This window comes from Microcaecilia unicolor, chromosome 11 (genome assembly GCF_901765095.1).
Source record: "Microcaecilia unicolor chromosome 11, aMicUni1.1, whole genome shotgun sequence".
NCBI lineage: Eukaryota > Metazoa > Chordata > Amphibia > Gymnophiona > Siphonopidae > Microcaecilia > Microcaecilia unicolor.
Genome location: NC_044041.1, coordinates 58,307,037 through 58,326,335, shown reverse-complemented (window position 1 = coordinate 58,326,335; position 19,299 = coordinate 58,307,037). Strand labels below are relative to the sequence as shown.

The following is a 19,299-nucleotide window of genomic DNA, read 5'->3' as shown; positions in this document are numbered from 1 at the left end:
GAACCCCAGCAGCCTGCAGGGGGTTCCTTAACCAATGTCAGATCTTGTTTGAGTTACAGCCGGATGCTTTTTCTTCCGACCAAATTAAAGTGACTTTCATTATTTCTCTGTTGTCTGGTGCCGCTCTGGCTTGGGCATCTCCGCTGTGGGAACAGCGGAGCCCGATACTGACCAACCTGGAGGAGTTCTTGCGGCATTTCAGGATGGTGTTCGACGTACCTGGCCGACCATCTTCTGCCTCGGGAGCACTGCTGCGGATTCAGCAGGGCTCCGGGTCGGTCGGGGCGTACGCCATCCGGTTCCGCACGCTGGCCACGGAGCTCCGGTGGAACCAGGAGGCATTAACGGCCATCTTCTGGCAAGGACTGGACGGGCGAGTCAAGGATGAGCTGGCCGGCCGAGGGATTCCGGCCACTTTGGACGACCTTATTGCTCTGTGCACTAGGATTGACATCCGGTACCAGGAGCGAGCCCAGGAGAGAGGAATGTCACGGCCGCGGCAGAGATCTGGAGGTCCGTCTCCTCATCCTGAGGCACGTGGTTTCCATGAGGAAGGTTCGGAAGGAACCCAGGATGAACCCATGGTAATGGGCCGACATCGCCTGTCCAAGGAAGAAAGAAATCATCGACTCCGAAACCGTCTGTGCTTGTATTGTGGGGAGGCCGGCCATTTCTCAGGCAATTGCCCAAACAAGCCTAAGGGGTCGGGAAACGCTCCGGCCCGAGCCCCATGAAGGGAGTGGCTCTGGGCCGGTTGGCCTCCCTTCCGGACAATTTGCTCTCAGTTCCTGTTCTGCTCCAAGACGGGGAACGTCGGGTTCAGACTAGAGCCTTGTTGGACTCCGGGGCCGGAGGGAACTTCATTGACGCAGAGTTCTTGTCCCAGCTGGGAAGTCCCACGCTACCCTGTCAGCCGGTGCTCCGGGTCACCTCCATCCAGGGGGACAGCCTTCCCCGGACTATTTCTCAGGTTACCACAGCCATCCATCTTCAGGTGGGGGCATTGCATCAGGAGAAGATCCAGTTTCTGGTGCTCACCCGAGCCATCCATCCAGTGATTCTGGGACTCCCCTGGCTGCGGCTGCACGCGCCTGTAATCGACTGGACTACTGGTGAGATTAGGCAGTGGGGTTCTCGATGTTTTGAGCACTGTCTCTTGCGAGTCAAGACCCCTATACCACTCTGCTCTGTGTCACTGCCAACCCCGCAGAAGGGGTTATCTGGGTTACCCCATGACTATCAGGACTTCCAGGATGTGTTCAGCGCCCGGGCAGCGGATACTTTACCCCCACACCGGTCGTTTGACTGTGCTATAGATCTTCTGCCAGGTGCAGAGCCACCTCGGGGGCGTCTTTATACATTATCTCGGGAGGAGTCCCGTGTTATGAGAGAATACATTCGGGAGAATCTCATCAAGGGGTTTATCCGGTCCTCCACTTCTCCTGCAGGGGCCGGGTTCTTCTTTGTGTCCAAGAAGGACGGGTCCCTTCGCCCCTGCATAGATTATCGGGGCCTGAACAAGATCACCATTAAGAACCGGTATCCGCTTCCACTCATTCCGGAGTTGTTTGACCGCCTTCAAGGAGCCCGGATTTTCACCAAACTGGATTTGCGCGGGGCTTACAATCTGGTGCGGATCCGTGAAGGGGATGAGTGGAAGACGGCTTTTAACACTCACGAGGGGCACTTCGAATACCGGGTTATGCCCTTTGGACTCTGCAATGCCCCTGCGGTGTTCCAGAATTTCGTGAATTACATTTTTCAAGATCTACTGTACACTTCTGTCATAGTGTATCTGGATGACATCCTGATTTTCTCTGCCTCACTGCACCAGCATGTGTCCGATGTCCGCATTGTGCTCCAGCGGCTCCGGGAGCACCGCTTATATGCCAAATTGGAGAAATGCTCGTTTCACCAGCAGAGTCTTCCATTCCTGGGGTATATTGTGTCCTCCACCGGATTACAAATGGATCCTGGGAAATTGACTGCAATCCGCGACTGGCCGGCTCCCCAGTGCCTGCGGGCCTTGCAGAGGTTCCTGGGGTTCGCCAACTACTACCGACAGTTTATCAAGGACTACTCCCTCATCACGGCTCCCTTAACGGCCCTCACTAGGAAGGGCGCCGATGTCAAGAACTGGACGCCAGAGGCGGTTGCTGCATTTACCACCTTGAAGAAAGCGTTTCTTTCTGCACCAGTCCTCCGCAGTCCGGATCCTACCCAGCCTTTCCTGGTGGAGGTAGACGCCTCAGCCTTGGGAGTAGGGGCCGTGCTCTCCCAGACATCTGCTGCCGGGAAGAAGCATCCCTGCTTCTTCTTCTCCCGTAAGTTCACCCCCGCGGAACGAAACTATACAGTGGGAGATCGGGAGCTTCTGGCGCTCAAGTTGGCTTTTGAGGAATGGCGGTACCTGCTGGAGGGAGCAGCGCATCCGGTGACGGTGATCACCGACCACAAGAACCTCTTATACCTCCAAAATGCTACCAGACTGAATCCTCGTCAGGCCCGGTGGTCTCTGTTTTTTGCACGCTTCGACTTCCGCCTGATTTTCAGACCAGGGGAGAAGAACGTCCAGGCGGATGCCTTGTCCCGCAGTTTCGAGGCTCCCGGGGACCAGGAAGAGCCCTATCCCATGTTGAATCCGGCCTGCATTCCTTCCATATCCGGGGCGAGTGCCGCGTGCCAGAGGGCAGTACCAGTGGGTCTCCGGAGGAAGGTGCTGCGCTGGGGGCACGCTTCTGAATTCGCCGGACACTTCGGGTTCCACAAGACCCTCCATCTGATCTCTCGGTCGTACTGGTGGCCGCGGATGGCGCAGGATGTGCGGCAGTATGTGACCACCTGTCCAGTATACGCCCGAACTAAGAGTTCCCATCAGAGGCAGTGGGGCTTGATGCAGCCCATGCCGGTACCACAGCAGCCCTGGGAGGACCTGTCCATGGATTTTATCACTGATCTGCCGGCCTCCCAGGGCAACACCGTCATCTGGGTGGTGATAGACCGGTTTTCCAAGATGGCTCACTTCGTTCCAATGAAGACCTTGCCCACTGCAGCCAGCCTTGCCGCCAGCTTCATCACCCACATCTTCAGGCTCCATGGATTACCCCAAAGGATCATCAGTGACCGGGGCTCTCAGTTCACCTCCCGCTTTTGGAGAGCGCTTTGTTCAGCTTTTGGGGTAACCACTCTCTTTTCCTCAGCGTACCATCCGCAGACTAACGGGATGGTGGAACGGGTCAACCAAACCGTGAAGGCGTTCCTCCGAGCCTACTCAAATCAGCGCCAAGATGATTGGTCCACCCTGCTACCCTGGGCGGAGTTCGCTTACAACAACAGTCTGCATTCGGCCTCCCGGACTACACCCTTCAGCACCATCTATGGGCGTCATCCTCGTCTACCTCCACCAATTTCCCCCGCTGAGGTTCCACCTCAAGTTCAGTCCACAGTCCGAACTCTTCAGGAAGCATGGAAGAAGGTTCAGGAGCAGCTGCGCCGGGCAGCGGTCAAGGCCAAGGAAACGTACGACCGCAAGAGGCAGGCGGCTCCCACGTTCCAGCCAGGAGAGAAGGTTTGGCTAAGCACCCGGTACCTGAAGCTGCGGCTCCCATCACTCAAGTTTGCCCCTCGCTTCATTGGGCCGTTTGCGGTGCGCTCCAGGATAGGCGCGGTGACTTATCGGCTGCACCTGCCCGGTCAACTCAGAGTACACAATGCCTTCCACGTGTCTCTCTTGAAACCTTTCCGCAGGTCCAAGTGGCATCCGGAACCTAAGAGGGTGGTCGTGCCAGAGAGTGATCCAGACCCCGAGTACGAGGTGGACCGGATTCTGGACTCGAAGCTACGTGGAGGGAGGTTGTTCTACCTGTTGTCCTGGAAACACTTCGGACCCGAAGACAACTCCTGGGAGCCAGCAACCAACGTCCATGCTCCAGACCTGGTCCGTGAGTACCATTCCCTCCATCCTAATCGACTCGGACCAGGGAGACGGGGGAGGCGTCAGGGGGGGATACTGTTACGTTCCTCACCTGATTCCAGGCCTGCGCGTCTGATTCACCGGCGAGGTGCGGTCCGGCAGTGCTAGCCGGCTTTTTGATGTTTCTCCAGGATGGGTCGGTTTCAGTTTCCCAAGTCTGGCAGCCGTCATCCGGTTTAGAGCACAGGCAGTGGCCATCTTGGCTAGCTCAGGAGGGGGCAGCCATCTTGTGTAAACGAGATCAGGAAGGAACTCCATATTTGGTCTTGGGAGGATCTCCTATGGGGGCAGCCATGTTGATTTCACCTGAGTGTGGTTTGCTCAGATTTTCTCACTATTTAAAGCACTGCCTCCAGGCCTTCATTGCTTCGTCCTCTTTTGTTCCGAGGAGATGCTGTCAGAGTGCTGTTCACCGACCGCCTTCTGTTCCTGTTTTTTCCTGTGTACCAGACCTTGGCTAGTTATTTCGGATTTTGCTTGTTTGCTGCCTGCCTTGACTCTGGACTGATTTGGACTATTTCTTGGCCTGTTGGAGTACTGGTTCTGGACAGTGTCTGTTTCCTGCTTTCCTGGTCAGCGGCTGTGCAACCCCGCCGGTTCCTGAAGTCCTGGTGGCCGCCTGCAGCTGGGGGCTTAACTCCCGGTGAACGGTGGTCGCTTCCCAGGTGAAGCTTGGGGTTGTCTGGCTGCCTGACCGAGTGCGGTGTCACTCCATCTCTGCCGTGCTCAGTCGGGGCACAGGGGCTCACCACTACCGGGTCATAACAACAAGACCGATGTTGCATTCGCTGCCCAGTGCCACAACCAGAATTGCAAAGATGCTGTGACAGCCAAAAACATACTGTGGGCTGTAACATGTCATAAATAGTATCCACTAAATATGCCAACCCCACTTCCAGCTGAGCATAATGGCACACATCTTGTGATGCTGACTCCTGATGCCACTTCAGGCATGCTCTAGCCATGACACTGGCAGGTGTGTCCCTCAGCAGGAAAACTGCTCAACTGCCTGTAATGGAAGATTTAAAGGATTGCTTTTCAATCCTCTTTTGATCGATAATGAACTTTGAAATCTTCTGTCTTTGACCGAAAGTAACTTTTCTTGTAAATACAAAAACAAGTTGCAGAAGATAAGACACAGCTTTAATTAATTTGGTAGGATGGTTCTTGTTTTCGGAAGTTCAGCCTGGCCACCTGGACTTGGAAAGCATGTGACCACGTTCCCACAGTATGGCTTGTTTACCTAAACAGAGAAGCATTCTGTAATTTTCCTTAGCTCTGAACATGAGTTCTGAGCCTAATAAAAAGGGGAGTTTCTTTCAGTGAAATCGGGAGGTCATCTGTAACGTACATACTGCGCAGAGGACTTCTTCCTGGTCTAAAAAGCTCCTGGCTTTCGCTGTAACGGGCCCCCCCCAGCTGATAAGAGCCTGGATGATGTAAGGTCCAGCGATGATTGTATGTATAGTGTATTATTGCTTCTTTTCCTGGTCTAAGAACTCTTAGCATTGCTTAGATGTAGGTACCAGTGATGTAATGATTGTTTATATAGCTAATCATTGTGTGTATATAGCTAACCATTGTATATACCTTAATCATTGTAGAATTTAGCACCTCTAATAAAGGTTTCATTTATCTAATACGAATCCAAAAGAATCCATGGTAATTAGAGTAGTCTGTGTTAGTAAGACAGGCTGTAAATCCATAGCAGTTTGAGTCAAACTTCTGGCTAATCCCCCCCAAGCTCATAGTCTCCACAAGTCTTACGGTGGATGAGAAAGAATCAGGACCGATACAATGTCCCATGCTCTTCAGTAAACCTCTTTCCTTTTTTTTTTTTTATTTTATTATAAAGGTTGTTGTGCTGGAAAAGGACAGCTCCACAGGAAACAGAGGAGAGGTGAAGAAGTAAATTCACAGGACATCCAGAGACAGTTATCTGAAGACCTCCAGATATGACTTTGCAGACTCAAGCCAACCGCAAAGCACCTCTGGTGACTAGTTGATCAAGTGGACCAGCAGCAAACCAAAGGCTGAAAACTGTGTCCATCTACCTGCTGGATATATAAAATACTGAGGACCTGGACTGGATGCCAAGATAGATATGTCTCAGCCCAGTTTTCAGTTCTATCTCCATCTGCTGGTTGATGGACACAACGGAATAATGGGAAACTATGTATTGGAAGATTGATTTATATCCATCCTTGTTACTTCAGTTCTGGTTGCACGCTATCCCTGCTCAGTAAAACAGAACATAATCCCTAAGCAGCAGTGGAAAACCTGAAAGATACAAATATAGGTCACTATGTCCCACTTTCTCTGGGGCAGAAAGAAGGGTTCAGAAGAGTTTTCCCCAAGGTATTACACAGGAGTCTCTAGTCATGCTCTTAGGATATAAGGTGACACAATTAGTGATTTCAATTTGAGGCCTCCAGATGTGTAACTGCACAAAACAATACACTACTGAACTAAGTACATGTAGATCTGTAATCTGGTATCTGAAGCCTACCTGTATTCTGAAGGCACACTTTTCTATAAATTGCTGTCCTTCAGAGTAACAGGAATAGAGCAGAAAGATTTCTGAATCTAAAAGTTAGGATTTACAAAATAGGATTTCCATCAGAGGACACAAGATCACAGCAGCTTTCATGCAACAATGCTGCACAGAGGGAGCGTGAGCAATGGTCTACACAGTTCTAATTACATAGAAACAGAGGAGATCTGAAAGGCGTTAAGCACATGGGCCCCACTACGCCTCTCTATCTGCTACCTTTGGTGACTGAAATAGTGACTTTTTGTAAAGTAAGTCAGCACAGGTTGGCCCATGTGCCGCGTTCTGGACTGAGTGAACTATAGCAGAGGGGAGAGAGTGAGCTATTGCTACTTAAGGGCCAGTAGAGTGACACTGAAGAATAGAACCGAGAGACGTCGTGCCATCTTTTTAGTGGTAAGAAAATCTGTGTCACCTAGGCATGCCATTTAGGGAGGGGTGGGGGATTTAAATCTAAACCTTAGAGTGTATCAGAGTGTTTGGTTCTCTTTGTGATGAATAGATTTATATCTGTATTTTATATAAACAGTCACACTTAATAGGAATGCTTCATTGCTGTTTAGTCTGAACAGCTTCTGTGATGGATCACAATAGCGTTTTTATTTTTGAAATGCGCTAAAAAGCATATGAATGCATCTCTCAGCATGCACAGCTTCTGGCTTTCTGCTATTCACAGATTAAGAGGACAGATACCAGAGAGTTCTGCAAAGGCCTTTACAGAATGAAGAATTCTACCAAAGGGCTCTGTGAAATGTTCGCATACATAACTACCTGCTGGATATTGGCATTGTTGGGCCCATTGACAAACTCCTCCAGCTCTGACAGGCGATTGGTCTTTGCCAAGGCAAACATCAGTTCAGTCTCCACATACGACTCTCGTGCCTTCTTTCGGGCCATCTGAAGAAACTTTACCAGATCTTCCCAACTGTCTGCAAGAAAAGCGATGAGCAACAAGTAGCAAAGCAGAACCCCAAACACACATATATGGTCTTACAAATGCAGGCCACATCAGCGATATGAAGTGTTAACCTGAAAATGTTCTTTCCACAAGTCCTAGCAGACTGGTCCAGAATGGATAGCTTATGCTTCTTTATCAGCAGATGAAGACAGAGAACAAAGACTTGTGAGCCCTCCTCCTTCAGGGGCACCATGCAGCCATATTCTCTTCACTATTTTCTGTAACAAAAGCAGACTATTCCCAAACATCAACCCAAACACTAGGGAGGGAAGAGAACCAGAGTCTCTGCATGCGTCATCTAGGAGATTCCCCAGAAAAATCCAGAGTCAAGTCACAGCCTCACTAATATTGGCAAACTACAAAATGACACAACCAACAACTAAACCGGAAAATCAAAAAGGTCATACATCCAGTAGGGCCACTCTGGACTGATCTGGTATGAATCGAGGAAAGAAAATTAGCAGGCAAGGCCAACATTTCTCCTTCCTTTTTGTGCACCAGACCACACCAGATGGGATTTAATAGGATGGGATTCATGAACGCCTGCTCTAAGTATCAATGCACCACAAGTATCAATGCACCACCCACTTCTTCTCTAACCTACAGAGTTTTGCAAAAGACTAACAAGGATCATGTCATGGCCTTGCAACTCTCTACAGCAGAGACGAGTTTCCACCCATTAAGCCACCAACCCTCTGGTTGTCTCAAACACTTATGGACTACCTGCCCCTTGAAGAGATAAGCCAAAGCGACTGCTTGCTTGAGCCATCATGCAATAGTAGCAGCTTCTCCATTCCTCAGCTACCCAAAAAGAAAAAAACACATCAGACCTCCAAATTCACTGCTCCCTTCCAAACATCATACTAGCACAACTACAATATGGAGGAATCCTCCTTAAACATTCCTTAAAGCATGACTACCTGATTGACAAGAAATGCCAAAAACCACCTCTGGGAGAAATGATTGGACTATTTAAACTGCAATCCTTGCCTCTGTAAAATGCAAAAAGGGTTCTTGACTTGAAAATACCTGGAACTCCAAAATCCTGCTGGTCAAACAAATAGCCTCAAGAAGAGTCACCTTCAGGGTAAGATCCTTAATGGATGCTCTCTATCAAAGTTCAAACATAGAACTACCCCACAGCTTTGAAGACAAGACTAAGATTCCCTATCATAACAAACCAGCAATCGCATGGGTCCCTTAAAAAAAATGTCCACATCAGAAGCAACATCAATGGAGTGTCCTTCAGGTACCCACAAAACAGGCTGGAGGTGCAACCTGGACCTTCCAAAACTAATGACTGAAGTCTTCCTAAGACCATCCTGGAGAAAGGCCAAAATATGCTTGAAATGGAGGAAACATTTGCTTCTTACAGCAGGCCTCAAAGAGCCTCAAACGCTCATGTACTCTATGGAGATATTCAGCAGAGTACCCCTACATCTCAAATGAGCTTTCTCAAGGGTCATGCCGTAAGACAAAAGTGAGATGGATCCTGTAACCTAGTCTCCTCTTGTGAGGGATCTGAGATCTTATCCCATTTTGAGCCTGACAAGATTGGCGTACCATAATCACCTAGGCCAATCCTGTACCAGCAACAGCACTAGGCAAAAGTTGATACAATCCATTACAGGATGCAACCCAGAAACAGCACTGAAGGAACACAGAGAACTCCCATTTGGGGAAATGGCTGCAATAGGGCATCTAGCCCAGCTAGTACCGCTCTGTTAGCAAAACACTGGGCTGCAATCACATTCTGCCTTGCTGTCATTAAGTCCCTGATTGGATTACACATCAGGCCTTGACAGGGACGAAAGTTTCCTCAGATTGAAAACCCATAGAGAACGGAAAAAGAGTGTCTGCTTAGCAAGTCTGCTTTCATACTTTGGATTCCTACAATGTAGGCAGGCCATCAGCAATGCATGAAGGTGAGATTCAGCCAACCTGAACAGGCAGCCTCCTCAGCGACCACTGTGTTCTTCATGCCCTCCTGATGGTTGATACTGGCCACCACCACGGCTTCATTCCCCATGTCCTGACAATGGATTCCCCTACCAACTAGAGTGGCATCCATGATGGCTATCGGACAGGACCCCTCCAAGATTCATGCCTTTTATTAAAGTCTGAGCCTGCCAACAACTGCAATGGTCCCAGAAATTGAACTCTGAAGCTCTGCACATATGGACCTTGCCCAAGAGACTAGCTCAAACACCACCACCACAGAACCTAGGGGACCCTCACCTGGTCCCTTATCCTCAGCATCCTCTATTCAGTCAGGAAAACCTTCCCTACCTGAATGCTGAAACAAGCCCCAAGGTATTCCAGATGCTGGGAGGATTCAACTTGCTCTTCTTAAAACTAATTACCTAACCTATGGTTTGAAACAACTGGACCATGTAAAGTTTCAAACACAAACTCGGCCTCTGATTTTGCTTGAACTAGCCAATTGGATTAGAATCTATTCCCTACAAAACCGACCACCAACACTTTAGAAAACTGCAAAGAGCTGCACCTTAAACTGAAAATGTCCATCTAGTACCATTAATCTCAAAAAACTTTGATGCTCCTTCCAAACTGGAATATGGTGGTGGGCTTTCTTGAAATTCAGCATCATTTGAAAGACCCCTGGCATAACCACAACAGTCATGGAGCATAACATCTCTATGCGAAAATACAAACACAACATCTAAGATCACACCCTTCAGGATTCAGAATTAGGCAAAAAGGAGCCCTTTTTTGGGGACAAGGTAGATAGAGTTTTGGCTTTTGCTCTACTCCTCCTTGGGTATGGGCACCACTACCCTCAAATGCAGTTGACTCTCTAGAGTACCCAGAACTGTTGCCTGACTGGAGTCCAACAGGGAGAACAGTGTGCACAAGAGCGTAGGAAAATTCCAGCATATAACAGTGGAGTGGAGGAGTGGCTTAATGGTTAGTGCAGCGGGTTGCGGACCTGGGGAACCAGGCTCAATTCCACTGCTGCCTGACAGTTAAGTGGGTTGAGATCCTGGGGAACCACGTTCAATTCCCTCTGCAGCTCCTTGTGACTCTGGCCAAGTCACTTAGTCCTACATTACCCAGGTACAACATATAACTTACATTGTGAGCACATTAGGGACAGTGCAAAGTATCTGCAATAGAACTTGTAAACTGAACGGTCGTCTCAGGGATCACTTTAGTATATCAAGCATTGAAAATAAAATAAACCTCATCACACTCAAAACCCATTGTTTTGACTTGATCTGAGCCTACCTCTTCAGCTAACTGGACAACTAGCCCCTGCCTGACCATCAGAGGAATGGACCCTCAACACATCACTGGACACCTTTGCAGAACTGGAGGCCCTTGGGTTTGCTGCATCTGCTTTCTTGACCACTGAAAATGGCAACAACCTGCCCAGAAAACAAGAGTGCTATATTAGCCTACTCAGGCAGTAATGCCATTAGTCCCAATACCAAGGTTTCCCTGCACCTCACCTCAAGCTTGGGATGGTCATCTGGCAAACCTCTGACCTCAGAGGTCAATATGCTCAAATAGGCTTAATAACCATTAAAACAGCATACATATATTCAAAAGATTTAAAAAGTTTTTGGCTTCTGCTAATATAAATCAAAAAATATGAAAATATAAATATTATGTGTATTCCAGGTATATATATAATTTTGGACTTATATGCCAGCTAAAATATGATGTATAAATGGTTGTTAGAAAAAATGAAATAGGGTAATTAATATTAAATGCATGTGCACTTTTATATATTAGTATCATGCAATGACAATATACTAAAAACAAAACCTCATGCTTACCCAAGTAATGAATGCAAAACGAAGAGTCCTACTTGTATATTTATATTTTCATATTTTTTGATTTATATTAGTAGAAGCCAAAAACTTTTTAAATCTTTTGAATATATGTATGAAATAGGGTAATTAATATTAAATGCATGTGCACTTTTATATATTAGTATCATGCAATGACAATATACTAAAAACAAAACCTCATGCTTACCCAAGTAATGAATGCAAAACGAAGAGTCCTACTTGTATATTTATATTTTCATATTTTTTGATTTATATTAGCAGAAGCCAAAAACATTTTAAATCTTTTGAATATATGTATGCTGTTTTAATGGTTATTAAGCATATTTGAGCATATTGACCTCTGATCAGAAAATTAGCGTCTATTGAATTTTCATATCTCTATATGGATGTGCATATATGTTTTTATTGGCATTATTTATATGTTATATGTTATCTCGCTGGGATACTTGACCAGCTTCTCTAAACACTTCCCGAAACAGGGGTTTGCCTGTAAAGGGAAGCTTAATAAGTAAGGACTCCAAAGTTGCATCTGCTGCCTAGTTCCTCAGCTAAAACAGACTTTGGGCCAAGCCTGCAAACCTCCATATCACTGGTAGACACCCTAATAAAGTCACTAAAGGCAACAGTGACCTAAGCTTTGCCAGCTTCCAACTGAATGACATCCTATGCATTCAGGCACCCCCTCCTCCTAAGGATCCATGGGAAATGCTAGACCTAATGCAAGCAAGCCCTGGGTATGCACGTGCTATAAACTGTAGCCTGTCACATGAGACTCTTGTTTCAATAAAGCCTCAGTCCTACAATCTTGGAGATCCTTCTGCATAGTACTACCCTCAACAGGGATGCTGACCTTCTTAATCACTGCTTTGACTAAGGTATCCACTTTAGGCACGCAGCTTTCTCCAACTTCTCAGGGTAGCCCTACCCACCCTGAGACTGGCCTCTGGAGTGCACCACTCCATCAATATCAAGGTCCTAATAACATGAAGGACTAGAAAGAATACTGAAGGCTGATGAAGCCCCTCCAGATTAGCATCCCTGTGATGCAAGCCACTAGCTACTGTCACGGTTCCTTTGTATCTTCTATGATATGTGCAAATGCCCTACTCAAATGCTCAGGAAGATCAGATAAAATACTTAGCTTTATTGCATACTGGATAGGTCAAGCACTGCAACAGCCATCTATGATCATAAAAGGCAAAGATACAAGCAGGCTTCAAACTCTACTCTGTCAGTCTTCAGAAACTGGTTGGAGCAGGTCGAAAGGAAAATAGAAAGTATCAGAAAGCATACCAAAACTACAAAAGACAGTAAAAATTATACCCTCTGTGCTTTGGGTCATGGCAATAGCAAATGGGAAAGCATATAATCATGAAAAAAAGACCTATTTATTCTTAGGTTGATCTGTACAGACTGGCTGGGAGGAATATGGATGGGTTTTCTCCCAGCTCTAGCTCCTTATCTGCTGAGCACAGACAGGTAGGTATGCAAAATATGTTATTCTGTGCAGACTTAGGCAGTACCAGCCTAAAAGCTTTCCAAGCCTAGCAAAAATATGCAGTTTAAAAAATACTGTAATTTAGTAATACAATGCTAATTTCACCAACCCATACAGCCTGAACTTTCATACATACAGCTACATTTGTTGCAACTCATCACCCTGGAAGATGACTCCTGCCACAAACTAGCACTTTTATTTGTCCTGCAGGTTGTCAGTCAGTCTTTTTACTGGTCCTGGATTTCCAGTGGAAAAAGGTGGGCTCCAAGTCCTGGGACAGAGAAACTCTGTGAAACTGCTGCAACAAGACAGCTTGGTGGAAATCAAGATGAATCCTGGAGAAAATCCAGTTCCACGGCCCAGTAAGGAACTTGACCCAATTACTCCTCACAGCTCCTGTTGGGAAACTAGCACAGGACTCCCCCCCCCCAACCATACCAGTGCCAGATCTGGGTCATCTAAAAAAGGCAGCATCTCTGATGTAAAATGGCATCTGCTCCCGCACAGCTACATGCCTCAGGACCTCAGTTGAAATGGCAGTGCCTCTTGAGAATGTCTCAGACTCCCTCTGGAGTTGACCTACAGTCCAAGCCCCAGACTTGTGAGCAAGTTGCCCTGCTGATCTGCAGCAACAGGAACCGCACAGCCCTAATCTTTCTCAACAGCCCATGGTGCAGAGGTATCTCATACACAGCATCCACACCCAACTGCAGCTGCACCACTCCTAGTACTAAGTGCAGGAACCCCATTTGCCTCAGTCTCATGCCGCTGATATTGGGCGCCTGCTTCTTCACGAACACCTCACTAGTAACTCTGCGTTATCTCTTGGAAGCATCTCTTTCAGCATTACTTCATTTTTCTTTGTTGATTTTTTTTTTTAAATTTATTCAGTTAGGGATGGAGGATGAAGGGAATAGAGAGGAGGAGGGTATATGAACTCCTCCAGGTATTCCCTCAGGTTCAGATAGAAGCCCCCGAAGCCCCCACCCTCACAGTCTCAATAGGGTGACCGGTTGTACAGTTGGGTCCAGATGAGTCCACCGACGCTGCATAGAGACAATACTGAAGAGAATAGGACTGTATAGTGTCCCTTATAGGACAGGGCTCACAGGCCTTTGATCTCTATCTGCTAGTAGGGGGTATAACCCATCTGTTCTGGACCAGTCTGGTGGACAATAAGGAATTATAAAATTAAGGTGAATAATCATCATCAGTTATAGAGCTGCAAGGATGCATGTACATAAGAAGCATTTGCATAGCTGCTGCCCATATCCTGTGGTGTGCGTGTGAGCATGTGCTTATCTACATTTTGATTTATGAACTGCTTTGTGGGCATGAGTGGCTTGAACTATTACACAAACTGTATCTGTCCTGAGCCAGTGTGTGTACCTGTGTGTGGGTGGGGATAGATACAGTGGGAAAGTCTGCCTGCTGCTGCTGTTCTGGTGGTGGCAGTAGTGGTGGGGTGTTTGTGTGTGTGTGTATAGATTGCATCGCCACTGCATGCATTGTATTTATTTTGTGGTGGGGCAGCAGGGCAGTCATGCTGCTGCTTCTGTGCTAGTGAGATGGATAGAGGGTGGCTAACTTGCACTGCTTTCACCTGTGTTGTGTCTTCTGGTAAGGGATTGGTGCTGCAAGCAAACTATGATGCTTGTTTGCCCAAGATGGTAAAGAACAAAGGAGGAGGATAGACAGAGATCAGACATGCAGCCATACTCTAAACTGGCAGCTAAGATATGTCTTAGAGACCATGAATAACTGTAAAGACTGGATAGCCAGCTGGTATTTTTCTGCTATCATTTACTACATTTATATGTTCTAGATTCTAGTAATCATATACTACAGATACAGTAGTTATTTTTCACATCAGACACACCTCTCATAACATGAGATGACATTTTCTTGCTCTGGTCTCATCTCTGACAGATCCATATCCCTGACCAGTGCCGCTTTTTATGATTACCGCTTTGAATGGCCACATATCCAAGAAAGCAGTATACGAATGTATTACATAAATCATTCCACCTAGCGTATGGCTACTGTAATCCTGCTGGCTTTGACTGGACAGAAAGGGGAACAAACACACTACTTACTGTTCTGACTGGCAGTCTGGACCACTTCCATATATGCAGAGGGATCATCTGCCTTGATGTACGAGTCAATAGCTTCCTTCACTAGATCCTTCTGTAACTGTGCTCGGGCCAACTGGCTCCACACGGCTGGCTCATTACATCGCTCGGCAAATTCATAGGCACGGTCCAGATTCCCAATGTGCTCTATCAGCACCTAGAATCACAATATATGTTCTTGACAATCATGTTTCATTAATGCATTTGAAACACATGCTGTATCTTCCTTTTTAAATCATGTAACAACTTTTCAACTGCAGATAACTTGATGCAAAAATAAGCAGCTCAAAGTTACCACAGCATATAAAAAAGTGATCATTAGTGGTAATAAGCTGAACAAAAAAAACCTAAATGTAAAATCAAAGACTGTAGAGTACTGTACTTGTCCACCTAGAAACTTATGGTCTTCTCAAGCACAACTTTTAGCTATTCCTAAGCCTTCTGTAATTTGACTTGACTCCACACAACAGGCTTCATTTGGTTATTTAGCCCCAACATTGTGGAATGCCTTTCTACTGGACTTACATATGCAAAATTCTTTCCCAAATGTAAGAGAATGGATTAAAAACCTGGTTTTTCCAATAGTTCTTGATTTAATGCCTTAAGGTGGGGCTGACAGCTAGTATTAGATAATTCCTCTGTTTCTCCAATACTTATCTTAGTCTTGAAGTAATTGCTGTCGTAAACCCTTCCTCAAGTGTTCTGCCAAAAATTGAGTTACTGTTTTACTGTATACTTTGTTTTTCTGTAAAATTCTGGCAATTGTACACTGCAATACTGCCAAATCGCCTTGAGCAAATTGCTGTATAACAAATAATCCCACAAACAAAATATATAAAATAAATAATGCCACTACATCTTCTGCACATGGCACTCCTTAACCAGGTAAACAGAATCCCTTAGCTCACATGCATAAGCCACCTTCTCACCTGTATGGCCGATGTGTTTACATCAAACTTTCGGAAGATGGCAAAGGCCTCCTCATATAGCTCATTGCTGATGGCGATGTTAGCAATATCGGGGGCATCATAGTTATCCAGTCGGTTGATATACTCCATTACGTGTGTGCGGTCTGCTTTAATGGCTGTCAGGATTAGCAAGTTCTGAAGATTCCTAGAGAGAAAAGAGAAATCTCATCAATCCCATCAGCAACAGAGACAAAATGCATCATACTGAAGGAATCAAGGGGCACCAGGCTAGTAATGCAGGATGTTACCAGAGCGCAGCTGTAAGACACTGCCATTTAATTGGAATAATGTCTTGTCTTCCAAGACTCTTGCTCCTGGCCCACCCTCACTCAGGACACAGCCCATACTGTCTCCCAGCACGCTCTCACTCATACCACTATGATCTCATCCAATCCTTTCCTGCTTGCTCCGACACGTTATGCCCCTTTATTCACCTGTTGATTTGGGAATTCTTAGTCCTAATTTAATTCCATTCTTCCTTCCTTCTGTTCTATACTTGCACTTGATTTGTTCTCCTCGCCTAATGCCACACTCTTGTGATCACTCTAAGTGAGACACACACACCCTCTCAGTGCAAAGCTTGCTGCGCTCACTCACTCATTGCATGAGCTTAAGTGTTCTTCTATTAAATGCTTTACTACAACTTGGATTTGGATTTTGAATTTCATTACTCTCCTTGTAGCTTCCCACTGTTCCAGAACCTGTGGGATAGTTGTGTCCACCAACCAGCAGGTGGAGATAGAGAACTGAAAACTGAGCTGAGACATCTCTCTTGGCATCCAGTCCAGCTCCTCAGTATTTTCTACCTCTAGCAGGTGGATGGATACACTTTTCAGCCTTTGGTTCTGAGTAAGTTGGTCAATTGGTTTCCAGTTGAACTGTGCAGGTGGCTTGAGTCTGCAGAGTCATATCTGGAGGTCTTTAAAACCCTGTCTCAAGAGAAGGAGAGCGCACAGGACAGAGTATCAGTCCTGATTCTCTCTCACCTGGGGTAAGACTTGTGGAGTTTGAGCTTGGGGGGGGGGGGAGCAGTTGGCAGTAAAGTTTGACTCAGAACTGCTTAAGAGGGTTGCAAAATTCTACTTGGTGCAGGGAAGGGATCCTGACACTGCTTGGGACTACGTTGTGCTGTGCTTGTTGACTGGCAATCCCTGTGGAGGCAGTTAAGCGGTTGTCCCGCTGTGGGACCCACTGGCCGGCATTGGGGAGTTGCAATGTGTGCAAGCTGAGAATCCCACAGGACATGGAGAAATGGTCAGAAGCAGCATATCTTCGGATTTAGTGCAGCATCCGAATGTGCAAGAGACTTCAAACTCTCCGGCAGAGCCAGTGCATAGTTTGATGCAGGACAGCGTGGGAACGGGTGCCATTTTGTTGGGGGCTGACTGGCAGCGAGGAACAGCCTCTGTCTTATCATGCGCAAAACACAGCCACCATTTTACAACCGCTGAGCCCAACAAAGCATTCAGCTGCATTGGGATCTTTATTTCCTCTGGAGTTTACATTGCTCTTACACCAGGCCTATTTACTGAAGCAGGGACAGTCAGTTGTTACAAGGTGCTTCAGTTTCTCCGCCCCACTGCCCTTGCGGCTCCTATGAGATCTCGTTTAGCATCATCTGTTCACTCCTGGAGGTCTCTCTCTGCTTCTTGTCAATCTTCTGAAGTCGCTGGGTTGGGAGATCAATTTCAAGAAGAGCAGTCTAGCTATCACAGATGCTGGAGTATCTGGGCGTTCTATGCAACACAGCAAGAAGAAAGGATCTTCCTCACACAACGCATGTAGTCGAAACTGGTTCAACAGATTCGTCTTCAGTCAGGGTAGACCCAGGGTCTGGGACTATATCCAAGGTCTGGGGGGTCAATGTAGCGGTGATGGAAGTGGTGCCATGGGTGAGGGCTCATGTGTGGGCACTACAGGAGTCTCTTCTCAGCTGCTGGTCTCCAGTGTCACAGAAATACAACTTTCATGTTCCTTGAAAACTGGTTGCCAGATGGAATATGGTGGTTGTTGCCCAGGAATTTGTCAGTCGGTGCTCCCTTTCTGATAACATAATGGGAGGTGGTGACAACGGATGCCAGCAGGAAAGGTTGTGGAGCTCATTACGATTTTCATCTGCAACAGGGTACCTGGACGGAACAGGAGTCTCAGTGGTTGATAAATTGCTTGGAGCTCAGGGCAGTGTAGAATGCCTTACACAACTTCACTCTCCTTTCTGGTGGGGGCCCTGGTCTGAGTTTTCTCAGACAATGTGACAGCGGTGGCTTGAAAGAACAAGCAAGGGAGGACTTGCAGCCATCAATGGCGATGGAAACAGCCTCCCACATGAGTTTGGTGGAGAAAAATCTTCTCCTCTTGTTGGCAGCTCACATTGCTGGGTCCATTAATGTGGAGGTGAACTTTTTCACCAGGCACTCCTTGGACCTAGGAGAATGGGAACTATCCAGCTAGGGTTTGTAGCCGATAATGGACCAATGGGGTTCTACGCTTCTCGACGATGGTGATGAAAAAGGAATGCCAAAGTGCCCAAGTTCTTCAGCCATTGGAAGGAACTGGGCTCTAGATAGATGGATGCCATACTGCATCCCTGGCCGGAGACACATCTACTGTGTCTTCAACTCCTTGGTCCGTGGTAGGCCACATGTTGAAAAAGATCGCATTGCACCAGGGTCAAATAATTCTCATAGCCTCAGATTGGCTGGGGAACCCATGGTATCTGGACCAGATTAAACTGCCGGATGGGGATCCTCTTCATCTTCTGCAGTTACATGGCCTATTGAAGCAAGGTCTTGTGCTCATGGTGGATCTGTGCCCCTTTAGACTTAGCTTGGGCACTGAAAGGGCTTGGTTGAGATGAAAAGGCTACTTTGATTCGGCCATTGCCACCTTGCTTCAGGCTCAGAAACACTCTATATCCACAGCGTATACGAGGGTGTGAAGCATGTTTGAGGGCTGGTGTTCTGAGTGAGGATTCACTCCATTCTCTGCTCAGATCACACATATCCTAGCATCTCTCCAGGCAGGTCTTCAGAAATGATTGGTGTTTGGTTCTTTAAAAGTTCAGGTTATAGCTTACTTGGATATCATTCGTTTCTTGCTGGGAGCGGGCCACCTGCAGCCTCCCTTTCGTATGCCATGTCCACAGTGGAACCTTAATTTAGTCCTTTGAGATATTCAGAAGCCTCGTTTTGAGTCACTCTACAAGGTCTCCCTAAAAGACCTTGCACTAAAAGACAGCATTCTTGGTGGCTGTTGCGTCGACACGTAGGGTTTTGGAACTTCAGGCTCTCTTCTCAGGGTCCCTTTCTCCACTTTTTGGAGGTGGGAGCCTCCCTATGCACAGTTCCGTCCTTTGTTTCAAAAGTGGTATCAGCATGTCATCATCCAATTTATGAAGCTTC

At 46.9% G+C, this 19,299-nt stretch overlaps 1 protein-coding gene across 2 annotated transcripts in view; it reads right to left on the bottom strand.

Moving 5' to 3' along the window:
* Positions 1-19,299, bottom strand: part of CLTCL1 (clathrin heavy chain like 1) — a 181,913-nt gene that overhangs the window by 44,421 nt on the left and 118,193 nt on the right. For both annotated transcript variants that reach the window (XM_030217298.1, XM_030217299.1), the window contains exons 20-22: positions 15,860-16,043; positions 14,895-15,087; positions 7,296-7,453 (exon numbers count right to left, since the gene is read on the bottom strand). In XM_030217298.1, the coding sequence (XP_030073158.1) occupies positions 7,296-7,453; positions 14,895-15,087; positions 15,860-16,043 (535 nt within the window). The remainder of the gene's footprint in view (positions 1-7,295; positions 7,454-14,894; positions 15,088-15,859; positions 16,044-19,299) is intronic.